Source organism: Myotis yumanensis, unplaced genomic scaffold (genome assembly GCF_028538775.1).
Source record: "Myotis yumanensis isolate MYYU_CA2020_CCGP unplaced genomic scaffold, mMyoYum1.0.hap1 SCAF_7, whole genome shotgun sequence".
In the NCBI taxonomy this organism is placed as follows: Eukaryota; Metazoa; Chordata; class Mammalia; order Chiroptera; family Vespertilionidae; genus Myotis; species Myotis yumanensis.
In genome coordinates, this window is record NW_027223758.1 from 69009874 (window position 1) to 69033929 (window position 24056).

A 24056-nucleotide genomic window follows, 5' to 3' on the forward strand; every position below is an offset into this window, starting at 1 on the left:
TATTGGGGGTGGGGCCGGCCAGGGGGAGGGGCCGCAGGTGGTTGGCGGCTGCCCCTGCCCCTGATAGGGGTGGTGGTGGCCCATCTAGGGTGGGGCAGGCCCTGGGGAGGGGCTACAGGAAGTTGGCCAGCTGGCCCCGCCCCCTATTGGGGTAGAGGGGGGCGATCAGGGGTGGGGCCGGCCAGGTGAGGGCCGTGGGGGGCGTTGGCTGGCTGGCCCCACACTCCATCGAGCTGGTTCGCTGGCCATAGTGGGCATCATAGCGACCAACCGGTCATTCCAGTCGTTACAGTATTCCAGTCACTGGCTTTTTATATATATAGATGTGTTTCACAATAGTCAGAGGGAGGAAAATCTTCAGAATCCATCAATGAGCACCAGGTAAGATGTATGATGTCAGGGCTAAAACTGTTTTATATGGACTCAGAATGGTGTGGGACACTAGACTTTGACTCATTACCCAGAAGTGACCTTCTTGTTTCATTTGTCCTTATTTATTTATTTGTACAGGAGTAATTTCTGGGTCAGGGGCTAGGGCGACATCTCTAACCTATGCTTTCTACCAATTCCCAAGATTTTCCCAAGGCTATGCCCATAGTCCAGAAGCAAGGGTTGCCATGGTTGGGATTGAGCTAGAATGCTCACATGTGGCCTTATCCTGGGCTGCAGTTCCTCCTATTGTGTATGGACCTTAGAATACTGGCCGAGGCTGCTCATATCACTGGACTTATTTGTGAGGCTGGGCCCTTTTATGAGGATTAGAAATAGGGGAGTCAGGGAAAAGGGGAATGACCCTCTATACTCTGACTTGAGGTTCAGTTTGGTTCAAGACTTGTAGTTCCCAGATGTGAAGTCACAATTTATATATTATTGGCACCTGGGTCACTGGAGACATTTCCTTAGAATAGGAGCATTGTTGGGGATTGAATGATCATTGATTTGGGGAAGATGAAATAATTCAATGATGATTATTTTAGTGCCACTTACATAGAAATTCGATGAAGTAGGTGACAAAATACAGAAGCAAATTAAAATTTGGCAGATCATGACAAGAAGATATGAACAATGACTGCCTTTTTACAGACTGACTCATTACATGGGTAGGTTGGTGCCTATAGAGAGGTCCTTTGTAGTTTACGTTGGAAGAACCTAGGATGGAAGAGATGAATGAATTTAGATCAGGGCTGACACAGAAAATTTTCAGTGAAAATTTTATATATGTAATCAGCAGGAAAGGCAAATCTGGGCAAAGAAATGAGCAAGAATTTTAAATTAAAAAATAAACCCCTTCCAAAAGTAGTCTAATTTATTTACTCAGAATAATTTTGTTATAATTTTTCATAAAGAATGTTCCTTCTTCCTTTTGTCACATTAAGCATTTGGTCTTCCTTCTGTCACATTAAGAATTTGGTCTTCCATCACCCCAGTCCCTGTTGATAAATAAATAAATGAATGAATGAATGAATGAATGAATGAATAAATAATTAAATTTAGTGACTGATATGGTCATTGGTAGACTCAGTGGGTCCTACACATCTTAGCAGAACTTTATAGCTGTTTTTAATACTAGTGTCCCTCCTGATCTATAAGTCTACCCAGAAGATATTAGTGAGCAAATATAATGCCAACCTCTGACAATATACAAATGAATAAAGTGATGTCTTTGCTCTTGAGCATAAGGCTGTGGTTTCACCCCTCACTATACCATACTGAACAGAGATACTTGTCTTCCCCTGCTCTCCTGACACTCTCCCAGCCTCTCTTTCAACCGTGCAACAATAAGGTGTTGGACAGGACCCAAAAGACCTGAGGCCACTATGAGGATAGTGCAGTGCTGGGTGGGTCTAGAATAGATCCATGTCCTCCTTCTGAGTGAACTTGGAAAATCATTAGCCTTCCTGGGCTTCAGTCTTCACAATTTCGAAAGAGTTTTGTTGGACTAAATGACCCAAGACATTGAAATTTGTGCCTATGACTGACTGTCCCCAACTCAGGTATAATTTTTCTCCTTGCTCAATTTCCCCTGGCCTTGCACTTGCTTTTTCTTGAAACAAACAAACAAACAAACAAACACCCCCGGTTCCTAATATTTAATGTCACTGGAGGTGGGGTGAGGAGTTGAGAGACTTACGCTTCAGGAATACAATAATATTCACACAGATGTTTCTGTTTAAAGTTGTTCCTGTTGCCTGAACAGCCAGAGAAGATGAAGGGCTCACACAAAAATGTCAACGTGTTGTAGTAGAATCTGGTCAAAACTAGCTTACAGGTGCCGCGCTTTGGGGGATAGTTGCAGATTTCTGTGCACGAAAATTCCACAGTCAGGTTTTCATCCCCACTGATAAGTGGGCATTCTTCTCCTCATGGATTCAGACTAGTAATGCTCATCAACCCATGTAAACCCACAAGATTCTTTTTTTAAAAAAATACATTTTATTTATTTTTTACAGAGAGGAAGGGAGAGGGATAGAGAGTTAGAAACATCGATGAGAGAGAAACATCGACCAGCTGCCTCCTGCACACCTCCTACTGGGGATGTGCCTGCAACCAAGGTACATGCCCTTGACCGGAATTGAACCTGGGACCTTTCAGTCCGCAGGCTGACACTCTATCTATCCACTGAGCCAAACCGGTTTTGGCCCCACCTGATTCTTTACCACTGGGAAAGTTCCCTGAGAATAAGTTTCACTGTATATGTGATACGAAGCAGTGATTCTAGACTATCACCGGGGTCAATGCCTCAGGTAAACAGTTAGAGAAGGACAATAGGCAGCTCTATTACCTTAGATATGAAAGCAAGAAAGAAGACCCAAGGCTTCCTCTATCCATTACAGTATCCTTTCTTCATATTAAATATATATCCCACTTCCTGACTCTCCAAATGCTTTCCCATGTCACTGGAAGTGAACATCTCATCTGTTCTCCCAAGGACATAGGTCAGAGCCCTTCATTTTACCTCCACAGAATCCCTGTAAGCACACAAGCTAAGAGGGGCTTTCTACACCTACCCCCGAAGGCTTAAAATGTCCTGCCTGGCCAAAGATCTTCCTGTTGTCCACCAATGTCTGTCCTCTCCATTCAGCCCCACTTTTTGGTTACCCATTCAGACTCACCTGGTCTTACTGAGACCATGAAGATAGGTGGTTAGAGCAGGAACAATGATGACCATATTGAAGGCAAAGGAAGAGTTAATGTCAGTCTTCTTGAAGTCTACAGCCCTTGTTTATAACCAGGAATTTGCCCCATTTACCTATTGTAATTTGAATCAAGCAAATTAATTTTAAATAGAATGCGAGTGCCCTAAGCATGCAAATGATGGCCTCAGCCTCATATCCATGGAGTGTAACACAATGGTCCTGTATACATGTGTTAAATAGAATAGAAACTCATCTAACACACACACACACACACACACACACACACACACACACTCGTAAAGGAATTTTCTGGACACTCTGACATCAATCCAATTTTCATAATCCCCACTTCTCTTACATTGAAATCCCTTTGGAAAATACTTAAGTGAGTTCTACTTTTTTCTTTCTTTCTTTTTTAATCCTCACCTGAGGACATTTTCTGCAATGATTTCTAGAAAGAGTTGAAAGGAGGGAGGAGAGAGGTGGGAGGTGGGGGGAGAGAAACATTCACATGAGAGAGACACATTGGTTGCCTCCTGCAATCTAGATATCTGTCCTTGAACCTGGCTGATGATGCTCTACCACTGAGCAAAAACAACCAGAATTACGTTTATCTTTCTGCTTCTCCAATCCATAATAGATGGAACTCAGTTTAAGTCCTGGAATCAGGTGCTCTAGAGCTACATTTTGAGATAAAAGGAGAACTTGATTCCTTCTTATTGGCAGCTACATCACCCAGGCTGCCTAGATCTCCTTTTCCTCCACACCGTCCTCCTGGGTCGTCCTTCCTATTGTGCCTTACCTCCAAGATATCCACTTTCGCACAATTGTTTTCTGATCTTTAGAGGGAACATGAAAGCGGAAAATGTACGGAGAGGCATGGACAAGATGAGGAGCAACATAAATAAGTGGATCAACTCTGGCTTCATGGTGTTGCAGAGAGCAGACAGAAGCATCCAGAACTTGGCTGAAATTATATCTTGAGGGTGGAGCTTTTTTTTGGGAGGAGTTGAACCCATATCTCTGAGTTCACTTCTCCAGGGCCCAAGCCTGGGCAGGGTTCCGTTGCATCCGAATCAGCTGAGTGAGCAGGACACAATGTGCTTGGGTGCCTAGCCATGTAGCTTGCAAGGTCACGGTTTATCAGAGCTCTACTGCTGAACCTCAACCTTGGCCTCTCTCCTCCATATCTAGGGATCATGACTACCCATAGCTCAGGATATCAGCATCTCTATAATAAGCAGCTGTAAATAACTTATTATCAGTGCTTTAATATACAGGATGGGGCAAAAGTAGGTTTCCAGTTGTTTGTATGAAAAATAATTAAAAATAATAATACAAGATTAAACTCTGTGTTTCATGTTCTCATAGCTGTAAACCTATTTTTGCCCCACCCTGTATAAATGTAAAAATGTGAAAGTTAACATAATCTCGAATCTAAGAAACTGGAACAAAACCAGCAAAATAAATAGAAAGGAAGTAGACAGAAGAGATTGATAAAGATAGTAGGTGACATTAGTGGATTAGGTAAACATGTAAATTGCTAAATAAAATAAAAAGTTTGTACTTGAAAAACACCATTAAAATAGGCAGAACTTGGACAAGAATAGCTAAGAAAAACAGAAGAAATAAACATCTTCCAAAACAGAAATAGACTCATAGATACAGAGAACAAACTGATGGCTACCAGAGGGGAGGAGGTTTTGGGGGGTGAGGTTTGGTGAAAAAGGTAAAGGGATTAAGAAGTACAAATTGGGCCCTGGCTGGTTTGGCTCAGTGGATAGAGCGTTGGCCTGTGGACTGAAGGGTCCCGGGTTCGGTTCTGGTTAAGGGCATGTACCTTGGTTGCGGGCACATCCCCAGTGGGAGGTGTGCAGGAGGCAGCTGATCGATGTTTCTGACTCTCTATCCCTCTCCCTTCCTCTCTCTAAAAAATCAATAAAATATATATTTTTTAAAAAAAGAATTACAAATTGGTAGTTACAAAATAGTAACGGGGATATAAAGTACAGTATAGGGAATATAGTCAATAATATTGTAATAACTATGTTTGGTGCCAGTTGGGTACTAGACTTATTGGAGGGATCACTTCACACATTATATAAAATGTTTAACCACTATGTTGCTGTACAACTGAAACTAAAATAAAATATTAAATGTCAACTGTAATTGACAAATAATAAAGAAATAAACATCATCAATAATAGGAATGTGAAAAGGATAGAACTCAAACATGAAGGAGATGAAAACTTCACTAGGAAATAGTTTGTAAAAGTATTAAAAAAATCTCCATACAATGAAATTACTCAAATGAACCCAGTAGACAGTAAAATGCCTGAGTTCATTAATAAACATGCATGACTTGGCTCAGTGGAGAGAGCATTGGCCTGCCGACTGAAGGGTCCCGGGTTTGATTCCGGTCAAAGGCGCATGCCCGGGTTGGGGCTTGATCCCCAGTAGGGGGTGTGCAGGAGGCAGCCAATCGGTGGTTCTCTCTCATCATTGATATTTCTGTCTCTCCCCCTCTCCCTTCCTCTCTGAAATCAATAAAAATGTTTTTTAAAAAAGTATTAGAGAAAAAAACAAAAAGTTTTCTACATCACTTTCTTTATTGAATTAGAGTAAGTAAAGAAAGTCACTTCTCTTAATCCTTCCACCCAATCTTCAACCTCCCTCCCCCCACATGCTTAGAGACCTATCTTTAGGTATCAGTATTCTTTGCTTCTCTAAATGCTAGAATCTCCTTTTTGATGGTAAATTCTCTTTTAGCCATCTATTTACTTGTGTCTCCAAAGATGGGAACAATTCAGTAGTATATTTTATATGGAAGATGGAGGTCAATTAATTAATTAAGTGGGTTTCATTGAGAGAGCTTTTATCTTAATTTAAAAATAACAAAGTCATAATTGAAATCATGCTATGCAGATGGATCTTGCTGAGCTTTTAAAATAGCTATATGGATTATATCAATGTATCATAACATTTTTATATTTAAAAAATATATTTTTTATTGATGTCAGAGAGGAAGGGAGAGGGAGAGACAAAAACATCAATGATGAGAGAGAATGAACAGTTGGCTGCCTCCTGCACACTCTCCAGTGGGCCTTCTTAAACCAGAGACCTTTTGGTTCCTGGGTCGATGCTCAACCGCTGAATTACACCAGCTAGGCTAACTTCTTTTGTATTAATGGCCAATTAGGTTGTTTTTGATAGATAATTACAGATAATGCTGTAGCAAATATTGTTGTACATGAATCTTTATGTAAAATTATTTCTATGGCATACATTTTTAGAAGTGGGTTTTTTGTCCGAAGGTAAGCATTATAAAATTCAGCAGATATTACCCAATTCATCACAGCCTTGCCAACACTTCTTTTTGTAGTAAATCTAATGAGTGCAAAGTGGCAGACCATTGTTTTAAATTACATTTCCCTAATAGTGGGGATTGGAATATTTTAGCCTGGGTATTGGCATGTTGAATTTGTGAATTACCTCTTCTTACACTTTGGTTATTTTTGCCTTGAGATATCTTTTTTTCTTAATGATTTATAAGATACTTTATAAATTCTGAGTCTTAATAGTTACATTTGTTGTAAATGTTTTCTTCTGGGATATTATTTGTCCTTGAATACTGCTGTGGTTTCTTCAATTGAGTACTTTTAACATTTATGTAATTACGTACATACTAGAGGCCCGATGCATGAAATTTGTGCAAGGGGCTCAGCCCTCGCAGCTCAGGCTTCGTCCAGAAGGTCGTCCGGGTGGTGGTTCTGCTGTTTGGCCATCTGGTCTAATTAGCATATTATGCTTTTATTATTATAGATATTTATTTAATTAAATCTGTCATTCATAAACTCAGGCTTCTGAGTTTTCTGCCTTTATTAGAAAGTCCCCCATCACTCCAAATTTAGCAAAATGTTTTCTTATATAAGTTAATAATTTTATTTTTTACATTTACAACCTTAATATATTTGAAATTTATTTCTGCATATGATGTGGAGGTAGGGATCTAATTTGACTATTATACCAAATAAATAACAAATTATATTATCATTTATTGAGAAATATATCAAAATTTCCCTTGATCTGAAATGCTAACTTTATCATATTTAAAAAAAAATACTATTTTATTTAAAAAAATCTTTAATGATATTCTTGATTTACTTGGATCTATTTCCAGATTTTCTAGTTGATTTACCTATGAAAGTTCCTATTCCTAATGTTTATTCCTCATTGTTGGGCCAGGTGGGAAGAAGTCTAGAGATTCCTTGCTCCTTGGTTCCAACAGAGTCAACGTTTTTGTCTAACTTGTTAACTCGCCTAGCTCCCAGTAATAATAAGAATGGATATTAAAAATTATCTAGATTCGCTCCTTTTTCCATGGGCGTGAAAAACGAGAAAACTCGTGAGCGGTCCTTAACAGATGGCGCGCGAAACACTAGAAAACTCGTGAGCGGTACGAAAGGTGTTAGTAGAACTGAATCAAAAAGGACCAAGGCTATAATGATTTGAATAAATATCTCCTAGGATGCTGGACACCTTGGTGTTTTGTATAAAGTGTCTCTCTATTGTCATATGTAAATATGGCAGAAAATGTTCGGCCCTTCTGTCTCTGGGGGAGAGAAAGTAAGATTTTCTATTTCAGTGGAAGGCACAGAGTGTGAAACTTCAGATGAAAGAGATGTGAGGCAGCAAACAAGGAGGGTCATTAACTTTCATTTTATTTTTTTGCTGTTGCATTTTCTGCTCTCTCTGGTAGAAAACTAATAATGGGAGGTTCTGGAGAAATGCTTGAGGCAACCATGTACTTAGTAGCAATCCATCAAGAGAATAAGGAGTCTGTATTGGACCCGGCAATTTCATTGTAGGTATATTTCACTCCCAGTTGTGCCTCTTTTCACAGTGTTATCATGTATACCTTAATCCACACTTATGGCCTCCATGGAAATTCTCTTGGTAGAGCAGAAAAAGAAGGGTTATATTTGATCTGAAGTGAGTGAGCCTGACCGTAAAGGGGGATATGGTTGATGCTTCACTGGAGGGACTCTGATGCCCTAGAGCATGTATAAGGCATCGTCCTAATGGGTAAAGTTTTATGGAAGCTAGAAGGCATGAAAGCCTGAAAGATGGAAAGATTAAAACCTACCCAGGAAGTCCCAGCATGAGCTCATTTTCTTCTGTCTAGAATGTTCAATTAGGTTACCCTATGTATAAAGAGACTAGTTAAATAGAAGTTCTGGTCAAAGATAAGGAATATGGAATGTATTTGGAGGGGGGATCTTATTAAAACTAGCTACAGCCTTATAAGGTGTAGGACAAATATCTAAAGTATTGTTCCTTGCTTGTGTTGTAGAATTAAGCAAAAATTTTTCCGTTTTTACCTTTTGCTTTATGTAAGACTAGAGGCCCGGTGCAATTCGTGCACTGGGGGGTGGGGTGTCCCTCAGCCCAGCCTGCACCCTCTCGCAGTCTGGTAGCCCTCTCGCAGTCCAGGACCCCTCGCTCCTTACTGCCCGCCTGCTCGCTGCTCCTTAACACTCGGCTCACTGCCACAGAGGCAGGAGAGGCTCCTGCCACTGCTACTGTGCTTGCCAGCTGTGAGCCCAGCTTTTGGCTGAGCAGTGCTCCCCCTGTGGAGTGCACTGACCACCAGGAGACAGCTCCTGTGTTGAGCGTCTGCCCCCTGGTGGTCAGTGTACATCATAGCGACCAGTTGTTCTGGTGGTTCAGTAGTAAACGTCGCTTAGGCTTTTATTATATAGACTAGTGGCCTAGTGCATGAAATTCTTTTTTTTTTTTTTCGCTTAAAGTATTACAAAGGGTATTACATAAGTGTCCTTTTTTCCCCCCCGCCCTTGACAAACCCCTACCCTCCCTTACCCCCCAGTGTCTTATGTCCATTAGTTATGCTTATATGCATGCATACAAGTCCTTCGGTTGATCTCTTACTCCCCTCCCTCCTGCCCCCCAACTCTCTCTGGCCTTCCCACTGCAGTTTGACAATCAGTTTGAGGCAGCTCTGCCTCTGTATCTATTATTGTTCAAAAGTTTGTAATGGTCTTTATTATCCATGAATGAGTGAGATCATGTGGTATTTTTCCTTCATTGACTGGCTTGTTTCACTTAGCATAATGCTCTCCAGTTCCATCCATGATGTTGCAAATGGTAGGAGTTCCTTCTTTTTAACAGCAGCATAGTATTCCATCGTGTAGATGTACCACAGTTTTCTAATCCACATGAAATTCTTTTTTAAAAAAAAATTTATTGATTTTTTACAGAGAGGAGTGGAGAGGGATAGAGAGTTAGAAACATCGATGAGAGAGAAACATCAACCAGCTGCCTCTTGCACATCTCCTACTGGGGATGTGCCCGCAACCAAGGTATATGCCCTTGACCAGAATTGAACCTGGGACCCTTGAGTCCGCAGGCTGACGCTCTATCCGGTGAGCCAAACTGGTTAGGGCATGTGGTGCATGAAATTCTTGCACAGGGGGGTGGTGTCCCTCAGCCCAGCCTGCATCCTCTCCAATCTGGGACCCCTCAGGGGATGTCCGACTGCCGGTTTAGGCCCGATCCTGACATTCCTCTCACAATCTGGGACCGCTGGCTCCTAACCACTCACCTGCCTGCCTGCCTGATTGCCCCTAACCACTTCTGCCTGCCAGTTTGATCTCCCCCTAACCGCTCCCCTGCTGGCCTGATTGACACCTAACTGCTCCTCTGCCTGCCCGATTGCCCCCAACTTCCCTTCCCTGTAGTGACCCACCTCCTCCACCTGGACCAGCCTCCTCCGCACCTCGTGAAGCCATGGGATCCCCAGGCCTCACCATGCGGAGCGGTCGCCGGGCCCCGTCTCTGCTGTCTCATTGCCATCTTGTGGTGGCCATCGTGTGGTGGCTATCTTGTGACGATGTCGCATGCGAGGCCCACCTAGGCTTTTATTAGTATAGGTGGGTTTGTTGGTGTAGAAACTTGCTACTTTATACACTGGTTGCAGAAGTTCCTAACAGGATTCAGTGAGTGCTAAAAGAGAAGGGACTGTATATTTTGTACAATGTCCCTCATTTTGAATTTATCCAATGTTTCCTCATGATTCGAGCACAGGTTTGGCACTTTGGTTCCACTAATGAGCTCAACATGAGAGAGGAGGTGATACAAACCTATGCAAATGTGGTTGATCACATCTGAAAGTGTCACTATTGTGTGCATATGTGGGGAATAGTTCAGGAGGGAGAAGGAAGCTAATGGACAGGATCAGGTGACATTCCAGCTCTGCATACGGCAGGGGGAGAGATATTCAGAGAGGACAAAGGCTGACACAAGGTTCTCTCATTTTAATGGTTATACAGGAAAGTCAAAACTAAAGTCAGGAGAATAGCAAACAGATGGGAGTTTCAAGGAAATATTACAAAGATCATAACATTTGTCAGAATTTTCTTATGTCTGTCTTCAGATGGTATATCAGGCATCTCCAGCGGCAACAACCTGCTTTGGCTTTAAATGGCCCCTGTTTGAGCAAAAACACAGAAACAAAACAAAACACAACAGATTTATCTTATAGCTTTTGGAAAGTCTCCATGGATTAATTTGTCCTTTTTATCTCAGGGGAAACCTAAAGGATGCCATCTCTTTCAGTTCCACTGGTTAATCTCTCATTCTTTCATTTTCTCAAAACGTAGTTATTGCCTACTATGTGCCAGGCACTACAAAGATTCACTAGGAGTATTAAATTAGTAGAACAAGATTTCTGCTTTTGAGTTACTCCCAAGGCCACTCCCTATCTCCCTCTCCTGGGAATCAGCCATACCATAGCCCTCTCGCGCTCTTCTTCTAGTTCCTGTGACTGGGGAATGGTCAAATGTGGGCTGGGAGCCAGCTTAGTTATATAAAGCACCATGTTGCTATGGAGAGTTTAGGGGTCTGAAAGTATGATGATTAGGATTGGGTAACCTTGTGCATGTAGGATGGTCAAGTCCTGGGTAACCATCAGATCTGGTTAGAAACCTTCTTATGCCGCTTAATAATGTGACCTTGGGCCAGTCAGTTACCTCAGCTCGGTTTGGTTTCCTCATCTGCCACATAAAAATAATAACACACCCCTACTTTAGGGTGATTTTAATTTTAATTTGGACCAATATACGTAAATTGCTTAGTGCAATGTCTGGCACAGGGTAATTGTCCAATAAATGGTTATTATTTTCTCTCTGGATTTTGATGTCCTAACTGCAAAATGACAAATGACCCTGAGATTCAACCCAACTATAAAACCTTTCTGTTAAGACAGTTCTCCCTCTTCCCCTTCCCAAATCAGGGTTTATCTTGGGGTCCCAGGTCTCTCCTTTTCCTCTCCCCAAGGACAAAGGACAAAATTGGATTCCTTACGGTACTTTGTACTCTTCCTCACAGGCTATTTGACAATCTATTTTAAGATTGTAGTTGTTAAGGTTGCCATCGCAGCCAGAGAAGATAAAACTTTGACATCTTTTGGAGGTGTAGTTGTAGAAATATTTAAAGTGGACTTCATAGCAGCTGCCAGGTTTCAGGTCCATAAAGCAGGGATCTGCACGAGAGGTTCTCATTGAGTTGGGGGAATTTGTTAGGACTCAGCAAGCGATCTTGTTTTCATGGGCCCTTAAAAATTCCTCACATTAATCTGGAAATATTCCCATATTCAAAATCACCGAAGGACATCTGGTTTTCTCTTGGAATTAGGATTACTTGGTAAGGTTGCCTTTGGACATGGAAGCTGATTACATCTCCAAGTTTTGGCAGTGACTGGGAGAAATAGTGAGCAGTGGAAAAGGAGCTTCTGCCAGAAGCTTGTGCTAAGTTATATGGTTCCCATTTCATTTTATTTATTTTATCAAAGCACAATCTCCTGCTTTTCTGTACCTTCATCTTTCTCTCTTCTTAACTGCACACATAGGACATATAATTGAGAATGCTGACTCTCCAGTTTTCATATATTCACTATCCTATCTACACCCCAAATTTCAGGCAACTGTGCCTGCTGCTGTCCTCAAAGCAAGATACAAATCAAGATGAATAACCTTGAGGGTGATATTCTTGCTTTCAGATCCTGTCATCTTTCCCCCTGTTGCCTTCCCAGAGACAAACCTTCTGTTTTTATTGACAAGAGTCACAAAGGCAATGGCCAAAATAGCAACAAGAGGGTTGTATTGGCAACTCAGAGATTATTGTTTATCTTACCCAAGTAGCCAGCCTGGAGTTTACTCTCTGGTAAAAGTAGCTATTTAGGTACAATTACATGCATACTATCATTTCATACAAACATCCTCTGAGGCAGGCATTGCCTTGATGTACATTTTACACAAGGGGAACTGAGGTTAAGGGATCGTAAGTGATTGACTCAACCAAGGGCACACATTTGCTAAGTGGCAGGGCCGGAATTTGGGCTCTCTGCCAGTGTAGACTGTACCACCTCCCATGTTCTGGAAGCACCGAGTCTGTACACATTACCTGTAGAAGAAAGCTTCATGGCCTTTCACCTCCACATTGTGAGCTCCTCTAAACAGGGACCATTTGTCCAAATGTTCTTTATGTGTCCAGAGCCCAGATATTGAAAATGCCTCATTTTTTTTTTCCAGTTTCAACCTCCTTTTCATCTAATCTCAATACATACTCTTGATTGGTCTGGGACCTTTGAAGTTTGTCATGAAACCCCTAACTCAAAATACTTCTAATCTTTGGAGCCCCTATAAAAGAGAACCCCACTGCAAAGGACTTATTGGCACCCTAGTTTGTTTTTTTCTCATCAGACATCCACGAGACCCCTAGAGTAAGTAGTGTCCTGAATCAGAGGACTAAATGTCTGTGGATATTGACACAAAAGGAGGAACTTCCTGAACCAACACTTTCCCCCTACTGCTTCCTCCCTCATTCATAATTGTCCTTTGAATTTATATTCTACTTCAAGTTTGTACCTTTGAGATCTCCACATATCCGCTCAGTAAGTCTAACAACACCACCCATGAATGGGGTAGCCAGTAAGATGAAGACGAAGAGCTCTAGAAGAAATCTCAACTCAGCAGGCTTCATGGCGCAGCAAGCAACGGGTAGCAGAGTGTTGGTATTAACTGATATTGTATTTTGGGCTTGATATTTGAGAGGGCTGAGTCCACTTACCCCAAGGGCCAGGACTGGGCATTACTAGGTGTTGAATTGAACAGTGAATGCTTGGGTACCCAGCTATGAAGCTGAAGGTCCCAGGCTGATTAGACCCCTGATAGTGAGTCCCATGTTCATGTAGAAACCATAGAAACTAAAGGACTAGGAGCCTCTGTATATATTTAACCACAGAGGGTAGAACCATCAGGGCAAAAAAGAATTGCTTCCTTTCCTGTCTTCAACCTTCTACAACAAGGGAGAGACTGATCCTGGTGCAACAGAAAGCATGTAATGAGCACAATAATAATAATAATGATAGTAACTAACCCTTATAGTACAATACTTTCTTCCTGCTAGGCACTGTTTTAAGCAATATACATACTAAATCATTGAATTTTCACATGCACCTCAATAGGGTAAGCAAAATTATTATCATTACAGATGAAGAAGGAGAAGCTGAGGTTAAGTTATATGTACAAGGTCACTCATGTATTATGTTGTGGAAATGAGATTTGAATTTACTACACTTTATTACCTGGAAACATGGGATACTTTGGTCCTGTTTTCTTGTAAGACTTTTGAAATTTTGACTTTCACATTGACACTCTTAAATCACCTGAGGTTGATTATTTTGGATAAGGTATGGAATAAAGGTCAAGGTTCATTTTTTCAATAGTTCCAGACCATTTATTGATGGATTCCTCTTGTATTCAGCTGTATGATAATGTCACTTATGTATGCGGGATTATTTCTGAGCAGCTCTTTTTTTTTTTTTTACTCCACTGTATGTTCCTTCTCTTAAATCACTTGAATAAATATATATACATTTTTAATTTTGAAGAGTTTGAGAAGTATTTGTATTAATTCTTCTTTAAATGTTTGGCAGAATTCACTTGTGAAGCAATCTGGTCCTGAGTGTTTCTTTATTGAAATTTTTTTGGTTGCTGATTCAATTTCCTTACTTGTTAGTGTTCTGCTCAGATTTTCTATTTCTTCATGATTCAGTCTTGGTCAGTGTTTCTAGGAATTTATACATTTCTTCAAGATTACAATTTATTGGCATGTAAGTGTCCACAGTAGTCTTTTATGTATCTTTATATTATGTGGTATTAGTTGCAATGCCTCCTCTTTCATTCATAATTCATTTGACCTCACTCTCCTTTTTGGAGAGTCTAGCTAGAAGTTTCTCAGATTTATCTTCTACAAAAAGTAACTCTGAGTTTTATTGATCTTTTCTATTGTCTAATTCACTTATTTTTGCTCTCATTTTTATTATTTCTTTTCTTTTGTTGACTTTATGCAGTTTCTTTTTCTAGTTCTTTGCAGTGTAAAGTTAGGTTGTTTATTTGAATCTTTCTTTTTTCTTAATGTTGTCATATGTTGTATAAATACTTCAATTTTAGAAGTGCTTTTGCTGCATAAGGGTTAGTATTTTCCATTCCCATTTATTTTGAGATATTTTCTAATCTCTCTTTTGATTTATCTTTTGATCCACTAATTGTTCAGGAATGTGTTATTGAATTTTTACATACTTGTGGATTTCCCAATTTTTCTCCTGTTAGTGATTTCCCGTTTCATACCATTATGGTCAGAAGAGATATTTATTGTTACTTCAATCTTTTTGATTAAAAAAAAACACCGGTTTTGTGGTTCAACACATGATCCATTCTGAAGAATGTCCTGTGTACATTTGAGAATTAATTTCTGTTAGGTCCATTTGGTCTAAAGTACAAGTCCAATATTTTTATTTTATTTTATTTTTTACTGATTATCTGTTTGGATGATACATCCATTATTGAAAATGGGGCATTGAATTTCTCTACTATCTCTATTATTGTATTTTTGTCTATTTCTCCCATCAGATATGTTAATATTTGCTTTATATATTTAAGTGCTTCATTATTGGGTGCATATCTATCTACTATTGTTATACCCTCTTGATGAATTGACCCCTTTATCATTGTATAGTGACAGTCTTTGTCTCTTGTGACAGATTTAAAAATCTTTTAATTTGTTTTTTTACTTTTAAAATATGTTTTTATTTGATTTCAGGGAGGAAGGGAGAAGGAGAGAGAGAGATAGAAACATCAATGATGAGAGAGAACATTGATTGGCTGCCTCCTGCAAGTCCCCCATTGGGGTTTGAGCCTACAACCCAGTCATGTGTGATCTTCTGGTTCATAGGTAGATGCTCAACTACTGAGCAACACCAGCTGGACATGACAGATTTTAAATAAAACCTGATTCTACACAGAGGAAGGGAGAGATCCCCAACTGGGGATTGAACCTGCAGCCTGGGTATGTGCCCTGCTTTGGAATCAAAGCTGCCACCATTTTTGGTGTACAGAATAGTGTTCCAACCAACTGAGTCACACAAACCATGGCTCTTGTGACAGATTTTGAAGGAAAGTTTATTTTAGCTGATATAAATATGCCATCCTTGCTGTCTTTTGGTTACATTTGCCTGGAATATCTTTTCCCTTCTCTTCACTTTCACCCTATCTATATATGTCCATAAAGCCTTGAGTATTTTTATGCTCTATTGTTAGTGCATTCATGTTAAGTCTATGAATGATATATTATTCATATTCAGCATCCTCCCAGGGGAAAGAAAGAAAAACCCCATTCTGTCTCCCAAGTCTCCTTATTGAGTTGGTGTAGCCCTACCAGAAAGTGAGGGTTTGTTGATCTTTTACTCTCTCTGCTGGGATGGATTGGAAAGAGAACTCCCAGCAGTAATCTGCAATCTTACCTAATAATAGGCAAACATGTAAACTGACCATCCCTCTGGTACGCTCACCAGCCAATCAGGAGAGTATGCAAATTTACCCAACAAAGATGGTGATTAATTTGCATACATAGGCTTGAAGTGGCGGAGCGAAGACAGAAGGCTCCGGCCGGAGTAGCAAAGGCCTGGGTCCTGGGTGCCAGAGGAAAACCGGTGCCGGGGGCCAGGGGAAGGGAAGGCCTAGTGCACGAATCTCTTCGTGCAACGGGCCTCTAGTATATCCATAAGCATGGTTGTCTTTCTTGGCCTCCTTTATTCTGGCCATCATGTAGTCAAACCCTGGTCCCCCAGCTTCCCATCCTTTATCCCCTCGCTGAGAAGAGTTGGACCCACCTATTAGAGTAACTTCTCCCTGATTTCCTATCCTGTCACTTGTTCTTCAATAAATTAATTAATGTGAAGCATCCCTTCAAGATTCCATCCTGGAGGGTCAGTTTGATTTATTCCAGGTACTTTCCAGTCTACCCATGTTCCCCTCAAAGCAAGTCATGCTGCATAGATTTCATTTGTTGAGGAAAGTGTGGTAATTTATTTATCTTTTTCCTTAATGTACTTCCTTATATCTCACCCTTTTCAGTACATTCTCAATATTTCAATATTGATGATAATCATAAAATCTCATAGTTCTTTAACAGTCAGGAGTGTACAAAGTATTTTGATGCTCATCAGTTTATTTGATCTTTCTCTTGGAGCAATCCTGTGGAAGGAGAACAGCAGAATTGTTTATGCCATTTTCCTAAACATGACACAAGGCTCACAGGGGCTGAGTTGGAAGTGATGGAGCCAAGCAGCTAAAGGTCCAGGTTTTGTGGAGTTTGAACAATTTTGGGAACCGTATTTTAGAAAAACAATGCATAACTATGAACACAAAATTAGGTCTGGAAGTGAATATTTATTTGGAATGAAAAAAAATTGCAACCAATCACAGGCTTACAAAAACTTACAGATATATCAAACATCAGGAAGCCCAGAAAAATTACATATTTCATTGTTATTACCTAAAATAATAATACTAATAATATTATTATCTTAGATCTGGAAGCAATCTGAGTGCCCTTGTAGATGAATGTAATATACAGTGAAATATTATTTAACCATAAAAAGAATGAAATATTTCCATTTATGACAACATGAATGGATCTAGAGCAGTGGTTCCCAACCTTTTTTGGCCATGCCCCACCTAAGCATCTCTAAAATCCTGATGTCCCTTCTGTGACATATAATTCTTATTATTTAAAAAGTGAATTCCTATTCACGTGGAGGAAGCTTAAAAGGCAGTTAACTTGGTCTAAACAAGCTTCTAAAGAACATGGCATCCATGAAAGAGAAAAATCAAAGAACGAAAGGACAGTTGAAGTACTGAGAAATTGTTAAAATAATAATATGAAATGATATGGAAAAATAGCAAATAAAGTTTCAAAACATGTAATAGAGAACTGAAATGCATAAATATGTCACAATATATATTTATATACTGTATATGAGGCCTGTAGAACCATAAAAATGCAAAAAATTCACTGTAATAACTCATTCTCAAATTTTCCCCTTTAGAAATCAAATTGCCCCCCTTCCTGCCGGCCCCTGCCCCAGGGGAACCATTGGGGACCATTAATCTAGAGCAAGCATGTCAAACTTGCCTCATTTATTTGGCCTGTGTTAGCCTTTGGGTTTGACATGCTTGATCTAGAGGGTGTTAGGCTAAGTGAAGTAAGTCAGACAGAGACAAATACCATATGATTTCACTTACATGTGGTATCTGAAAAACAAAACAAAAGAACAAGTAAAACAAAAAGAAACAAATTCAGAGATACACAAAACAAACTGGTGGTTATCAGAGAGGGGAGATGGTGGGCAAAATAGGTGAAGGGGTACTAACTTCCCTATCTACATATATGTATAGAAGGCTAAGTGACCATCTGATCGACTGACTGTCTGACCGGCTGGTAGGTATGACACTCACTGACCACCAGGGGGCAGATGCTCAATGCAGGAGCTGCCGAGTGACAGCAAGTTTGCAGAGTGCCTTCTCGCACTCCAGGACCCTTTGGGAGATGTTGGAGAGCCAGCTTTGGCCTGATCCCTGCAGGCCAGGCCGAGGGACCCCACCTGCTGGAGGGACCCTGCTCACTCTGCAGACACCCTTAGAGCTGTGGCACTGCCCCAGGTGTGGCAGCTGGGGAGGGACCATGGAAGGTTGGCTCCAGGGTGTGTCCGGCCCACCTCACTCAGTCCTGACCCACCCTGCCGGCCACCTTCTAATTAATTTCCTTTCAATGAGCACAAATCCGTGTACGGGGCCACTAGCTATAAATAAGTAAGTCATGGGATATGATGTACAGCATAGGGAACATTATCAGTAACATTATAATAACAGTGTGATGGCAGATTGTAACTAGACTTATCCTGGGGATCATTTCATAATGTATCTATATATATAAAAGGCTAATATGTGAAGTGTCCCCTCAGGAGTTTGACCGGGAGACTGGGAGTTTGATCGCTCATTATAATGTGTGCTAACCACCAGGGGGTGGCGAGGAATGAAGGAAGGCCCCAGCCGGCAGCTGGAAGGCCCCAATCAGCCCAGATTGCCAGCTAGGCCTAGGGGTCTTACCCGGGCATGTGATTTCATACACTGAGCCTCTAGTATAAATATCAAATCACTAAGTTATAAACCTGAAACAAAGGATATTGTATGTCAATTATACATCACTTTTAAAAAAGAAAGAATATATATTTATAACACCTTTATTTATACTTTGTGGCTGATTATTCTATGTTGCTTCTTATGACAATGGTTTTTATATCTTATTTCTATGGAGAGAACAGAAATGTAACTCAGTCTTTGCTCTAACATGGTTGATTAAAAATTTAAAGTTATAGTCCTGGAAATCTAACATGCAACATAGTTATTACAGTCAACAGTACTTTATTATAATCTTCAAAGTTGCTAAGAGACTAGATTTTAATAATTTTCACTACAAAAATAAATAATAATTATGTGATATGATGGAGGTATTAGCTAATGCTATGGTGGTAGTTATACTGCAATATGTAAATGTATCAAATCAACATGATATATACCTTAAACTCACACAATGTTATATGTCATTTATATCTCAATAAAAGTAAGTTATTGATTGTTTAGGAAAAAATCTTTTTGGGTTCATAACACTGGTAATGCCACATCTATAATTTTCTCCATAGTTTCTGGCTCAGGTAGGGCAAGCCAATGATGAGGGAGAATCATTGATCAGTGGCTTCCTGCACGCCCTCTACTGGGAATCGAGCCTGCAACCTGGGCATGTGCCCTCACCAAGAATCAAACCATGACCTCCTGGTTCATAGATTGATGCTCAAACACTGAGCCATGCCATCTGGGCTCTAACTCATTGATCTTGATCTAATGGAGTTTCATTGTAGCCTAATAGCCACTCATCCAGCTCTACCAAGTCCTCACCAGCACCCACCTTGTGCTTATCCTGGGGTCATGATATGGCTATGAAGCCTTAAAGGCTGGCTCCAAGCAGTTGCAGTTTAGCATCTGATGGATATTTCTCCTTGAGGTCAAATATGGGATCAATTTGCTTGATGTGTGCAACCAAGGGCAGATTGTCAGTGGAGGTTGTCTGGATGTGAACGCAGTAGTACATTCAGACCACCGCCCGGGTTGGGACAGTGCAGCCTAACTCCATGCTTGGATGGGCTGCTCCTTCCCTCCTCATTCTAGGTGGAGATGGCACTGAGCCTGGGGAGGAGAAGGTGAGGGGCCTGAAGCTTAAGCTTCATGAGGTTCATGGTAAATTAGCCTTCGGGAACAAGCTAAAAAAACTATGTGCAAGTCAGATCTTACTGGGGAGAGTGGTCTCACATTTAATGCTTCTCAATACCATCCTGACAGTGAACTAAGAAAAATAAAATTGTGGAGACCTGTGGGGAAAAGGGGGCTACTTAGTCTTTTCTCCCCCGTCTGGATTCCTTGAACATTCATGGATTACACTATGTTGCGCCTCCAGAGAACTACTGCCACTTAATTGTGTGTTGTCAGCCTGTGTTAATAATCCATAAAGAAGTAGCCCAGAAAACTTCCTGGAATCTAACATGAAGCTGCCATGGGGTTGTTCACCTTACCACACAATGTTTTCTCTTTGAGAACATGGGGAAGAGCTGTGTCTTTTGCCATTTACCACCATGAATAGTTTCATTTTTCTTGAGTATCTTCTTGGGTTAATCTCAAGCCTAGTCTAAACTTTGTAACTGATTGTGCTCCCCTTATCCTGCTGTTATTACAAAAGCTGAGAGCCAATTTTATGACATCTTATAACGAGTGTCTATGATCCTATAGCATGCATTTGCTATACTATTCTCCTTCATGGTTCTACCAGACTTTATGATCCCTTATATTTCCTTTGCTCTGTCTTCTTTATATAAACTAAACTAAATTTTTTTTTTCCATACTATGTATTTTGAATTTTGGTAAGCTGCCTTAAATTCTTCCAAAACATATATAATACTCTTTGTAATACCTTAAGCAATAAAACAAAATTTAAAATTTTTTTTCCAAAACAAGGTTGAATATCAATAAATAAATGACTACAACTATAAATTGATTTGAACTCAAGTCTTCATATTAAATTAAATTCAAAAAATTTCCCCCCCAGGATACCATGCTTCTTTGAAGGTGGAAAGCGTGGGATGAACTCTGGGGACACAAGGTTGCCCTTGATTCATTAGTTTCATGGTTGGGTACCTGGTACATCCTGTTCTGCACCAAGGGCTGAGAGGTAGTGAAGTGGGGGAAGATGGGAACTAAATGCAAGAAGAGCCACCAAGAATTTAGGTCCTAATTTAAAAGAATAGTCTCAGTTCAGAGATTTCTTCAACTTTCTCATAATACCATCAAACAGGCGGTTCATCTGAATCCTTCTTGGTGCTTTCCTCAATGTTCCAGATAAGTAGAATAGGTGTTAAGAGCAGCACTCAGACCCCAGGATGGGCTACCTTCCTGCCTTAGCCTTTACCCTGAAAAACCGTTACAATATTGTGAAGCTAGCCCTAGTCAGTTTTGCTCAGTGGATAGAGCATTGGCCTACAAACTGAAAGGTTCCAGGTTCGATTTCAGTCAAGGGCACATACCTCGATTGCAGGCTCCTCCCCAGCCCAGGCCCTGGTCCAGGCACATGCAGGAGGCAACCAATCAATGAGTTTCTCTCACATCAATATTTCTCTGTCTTTTTCTCTCTTTTCCACTCTTTCTAAAAATCAATGGAAAAATATCCTGGGGTGAGGATTAAAAAAAAATATTGTGAGGCTAGACCAGCCGTGGGCAAACTACGGCCCGCGGGCCGGGTCCGGCCTGTTTGAAATGAATAAAACTAAAAAAAGAAAAGACCATACCCTTTTATGTAATGATGTTTACTTTGAATTTATATTAGTTCACACAAACACTCCATCCATGCTTTTGTTCCGGCCCTCCGGTCCAGTTTAAGAACCCATTGTGGCCCTCGAGTCAAAAAGTTTGCCCACCCCTGGGCTAGACTTTACATTAGGATTTCCTAATGCCCTAGGAGGTGTTCTTTCCTTATAGTCAGAACCCACAATTTTGTTCTTAATTGAGGAGGGAGCACCTAAATGAGGAGAAAAGACTGATGGGATGTGGGACCTATCTCTGACACTCCTGAGTAGGCAGTTTTCTGAAAAGTGGTCCAGGGGAGTAACTAGGTACTCTGTGTTTGATCAGAGCTTAATAAACTGACACTAGTTGATGATGGGAATAGACAAGCCAATGGTACAGATTCACATGAGTCAGGAAGCATCTGCTTGGAAGAGGACCACTATGAAACTACTGCTATCAGAACTTCATGGAATCCCAACCGCTGCCCCAGCCACTACTGATAGGTCGTCTTTCTTTCAGCAAAAGAGTTTCCAGGTAAGTTTTTGAAAGCTGGGATATGAAAGAGGGCAGGTGACATTCTAGAACAGGATTGTGTTGTGAGTACATGCTACATACAGATGGAGGAGTTCTGCCTATTAGGATATGGACACTATGTAATAAGAGGTCTGAGAACAAGGGAAGTGTATTACATGCTTCTATGTCAAATGCTGTGCCAGGCCCATTGAACTAGCTAGGACAAAACAAGACCCAAGATACTGTACTTTGATTCTACCAATGCCCCCTTCTTTCTAAGTGGCCTGAATCAGTCTTCCCTTTCTCTGGTCCTCATTTCTTCTCACTTTAAAATGGAGGGGTTAGAGCAGGTGATTGCACAGAATCCTTCTGGTTTGAAGAGTGTGGGAAGAAGGAGTGTGAATTGTGTCTGTGTCCAACCCCCTCACCAAAACAACACCTTCAGATTTTTCTCCTTTAGTCCAGTGTGCTGAGAACCCAATGAAATTGGGCGTTTCTCTGAACAATCACCCAGATACTACTTTGAGACTGACATCCTCAACTGCCAGATGTCCACAAAGGAGGACGTGGTGGTTATAACTATAGTTTTTTGACCAGAGAGCCATACGAGGGGAGCTGTTCATTCTCAAAGTAGGAATCTCACAACATACAAACGTTCAGAGGCTGAGAAGTGTCCATGGATGAAGAAGCCAAAAGGTAAGAATTTGCTATGGGGAGGGACTTACATGAATAATGGCTCAGAAGTGAGGATTTTCTTTGCTTTTCAAATGAATGGGGCATCTAGTGCCAGTTGTTTGCAAAACTTGGGAAGAATCATGATTAAAATTCCAAGCTTCTCTTCATATCTCTTCCTGTTAAGGCTGCTTGAGTTATTGTGTTGCTGTCCTTGGCACTTCAGGGATTTCCAAACACAGGAGCTCATCCTCATACCCTCAATTTACTGTTCACCCCACCACCTCATCCCTTGTGCACATCATATGAATATTATATGCCTGTGGTGAATGAAGGCATTCCAAGCAGAGGCCCCTGACCAATTGAGTTTTTAACATTTGAGTTCCAGAAAAAACTCCTTGATCTGTTGTGAAGAAATCCACTTCTCAGGAACATTCTTAGATATGTTCCAAGGGTCTTACTATATCTTGCCCCTCACGCATATTGTACACACCCCAAATATTTCTCCCTTAGGACTGTGTCCCTGGCCTTCTTATCTTTCCCCCATCATGTATCATATGGAAAGTGTCCAGGCTGAGTCACTAAAAGCAGAGCACATAAAGCTAATTGGGAATAGATCTAAGTTGATAAACTCTATACAGGTAATTTCTTCCTAACTTACTATGACTTCTTTCTGCTCCCTTGGTCACTGCAGATGCAAGATGTTTTGTTATTAATGTTATTTGTGAGCCTAATACTATCTGCTGACTTTAGGTTAAACAGCTCTCTCCACCACTGCTCCAAAAGATTCCCTGGGTTTGTCTAATGGGGAAAGTGTCTACACTCAACTCCTTTCTTGATCATCCAAATCCCAGGAGCAGGTTTGATTCCTGGATTCAAGTTTTCTGTAGCAACTCAGCCATACTGGTACACTACTATACTCATTATTTGTATCTCGAATCACTAACATTTCCCCTAAAACCTTCAAGTTTCTTCATACCTCTGTTATATAGCTTCCTGTATTGTAGTCAACCTCCATCTAGGATCTTTGACTGAAACAATTCCTCTGATATAGTCAGACATTCACTTAGTTCTGGTTGAACTGAAGAGGGAAGTTTGTTCCAATAAGAATGTGTTGACAGGACACAAAAGGACTTAGTAAAAGTTTTCATCAGGAGAGTTCCAGATTCCAACCAGGGCTAAGCCTCTGATCCCTCCCTTTACTCTTCGTTTTGCTTTTTCAGGCAAGAATTTCTTTCATATATTCAACCTCTAGCCACTATCACCACAGCGAAGGTCTTATTAGCACCTTCCTTCTTTAACATGATTTAAACAGTGGGATATAAGAAGGATACCCTTCTGTATGCTTCTGCTTCAATCTTCCTAGGTCCCCTCCATCCTGACATCACAAACACTCTTTATAATATCATCATTTTCATTCATTCAG

General features: G+C 40.7%; 1 protein-coding gene across 1 annotated transcript; it reads right to left on the reverse strand.

Moving 5' to 3' along the window:
• Positions 1-11515: 11515 nt before the first annotated feature.
• SPINT4 (serine peptidase inhibitor, Kunitz type 4) lies at positions 11516-13196 on the reverse strand. Its single transcript, XM_070419515.1, has 2 exons — positions 13082-13196; positions 11516-11697 (listed from the first exon to the last, which is right to left on the reverse strand). The coding sequence occupies exons 1-2, from the start codon at positions 13194-13196 to the stop codon at positions 11516-11518; spliced, it is 297 nt and encodes a 98-aa protein (XP_070275616.1).
• Positions 13197-24056: the final 10860 nt, after the last annotated feature.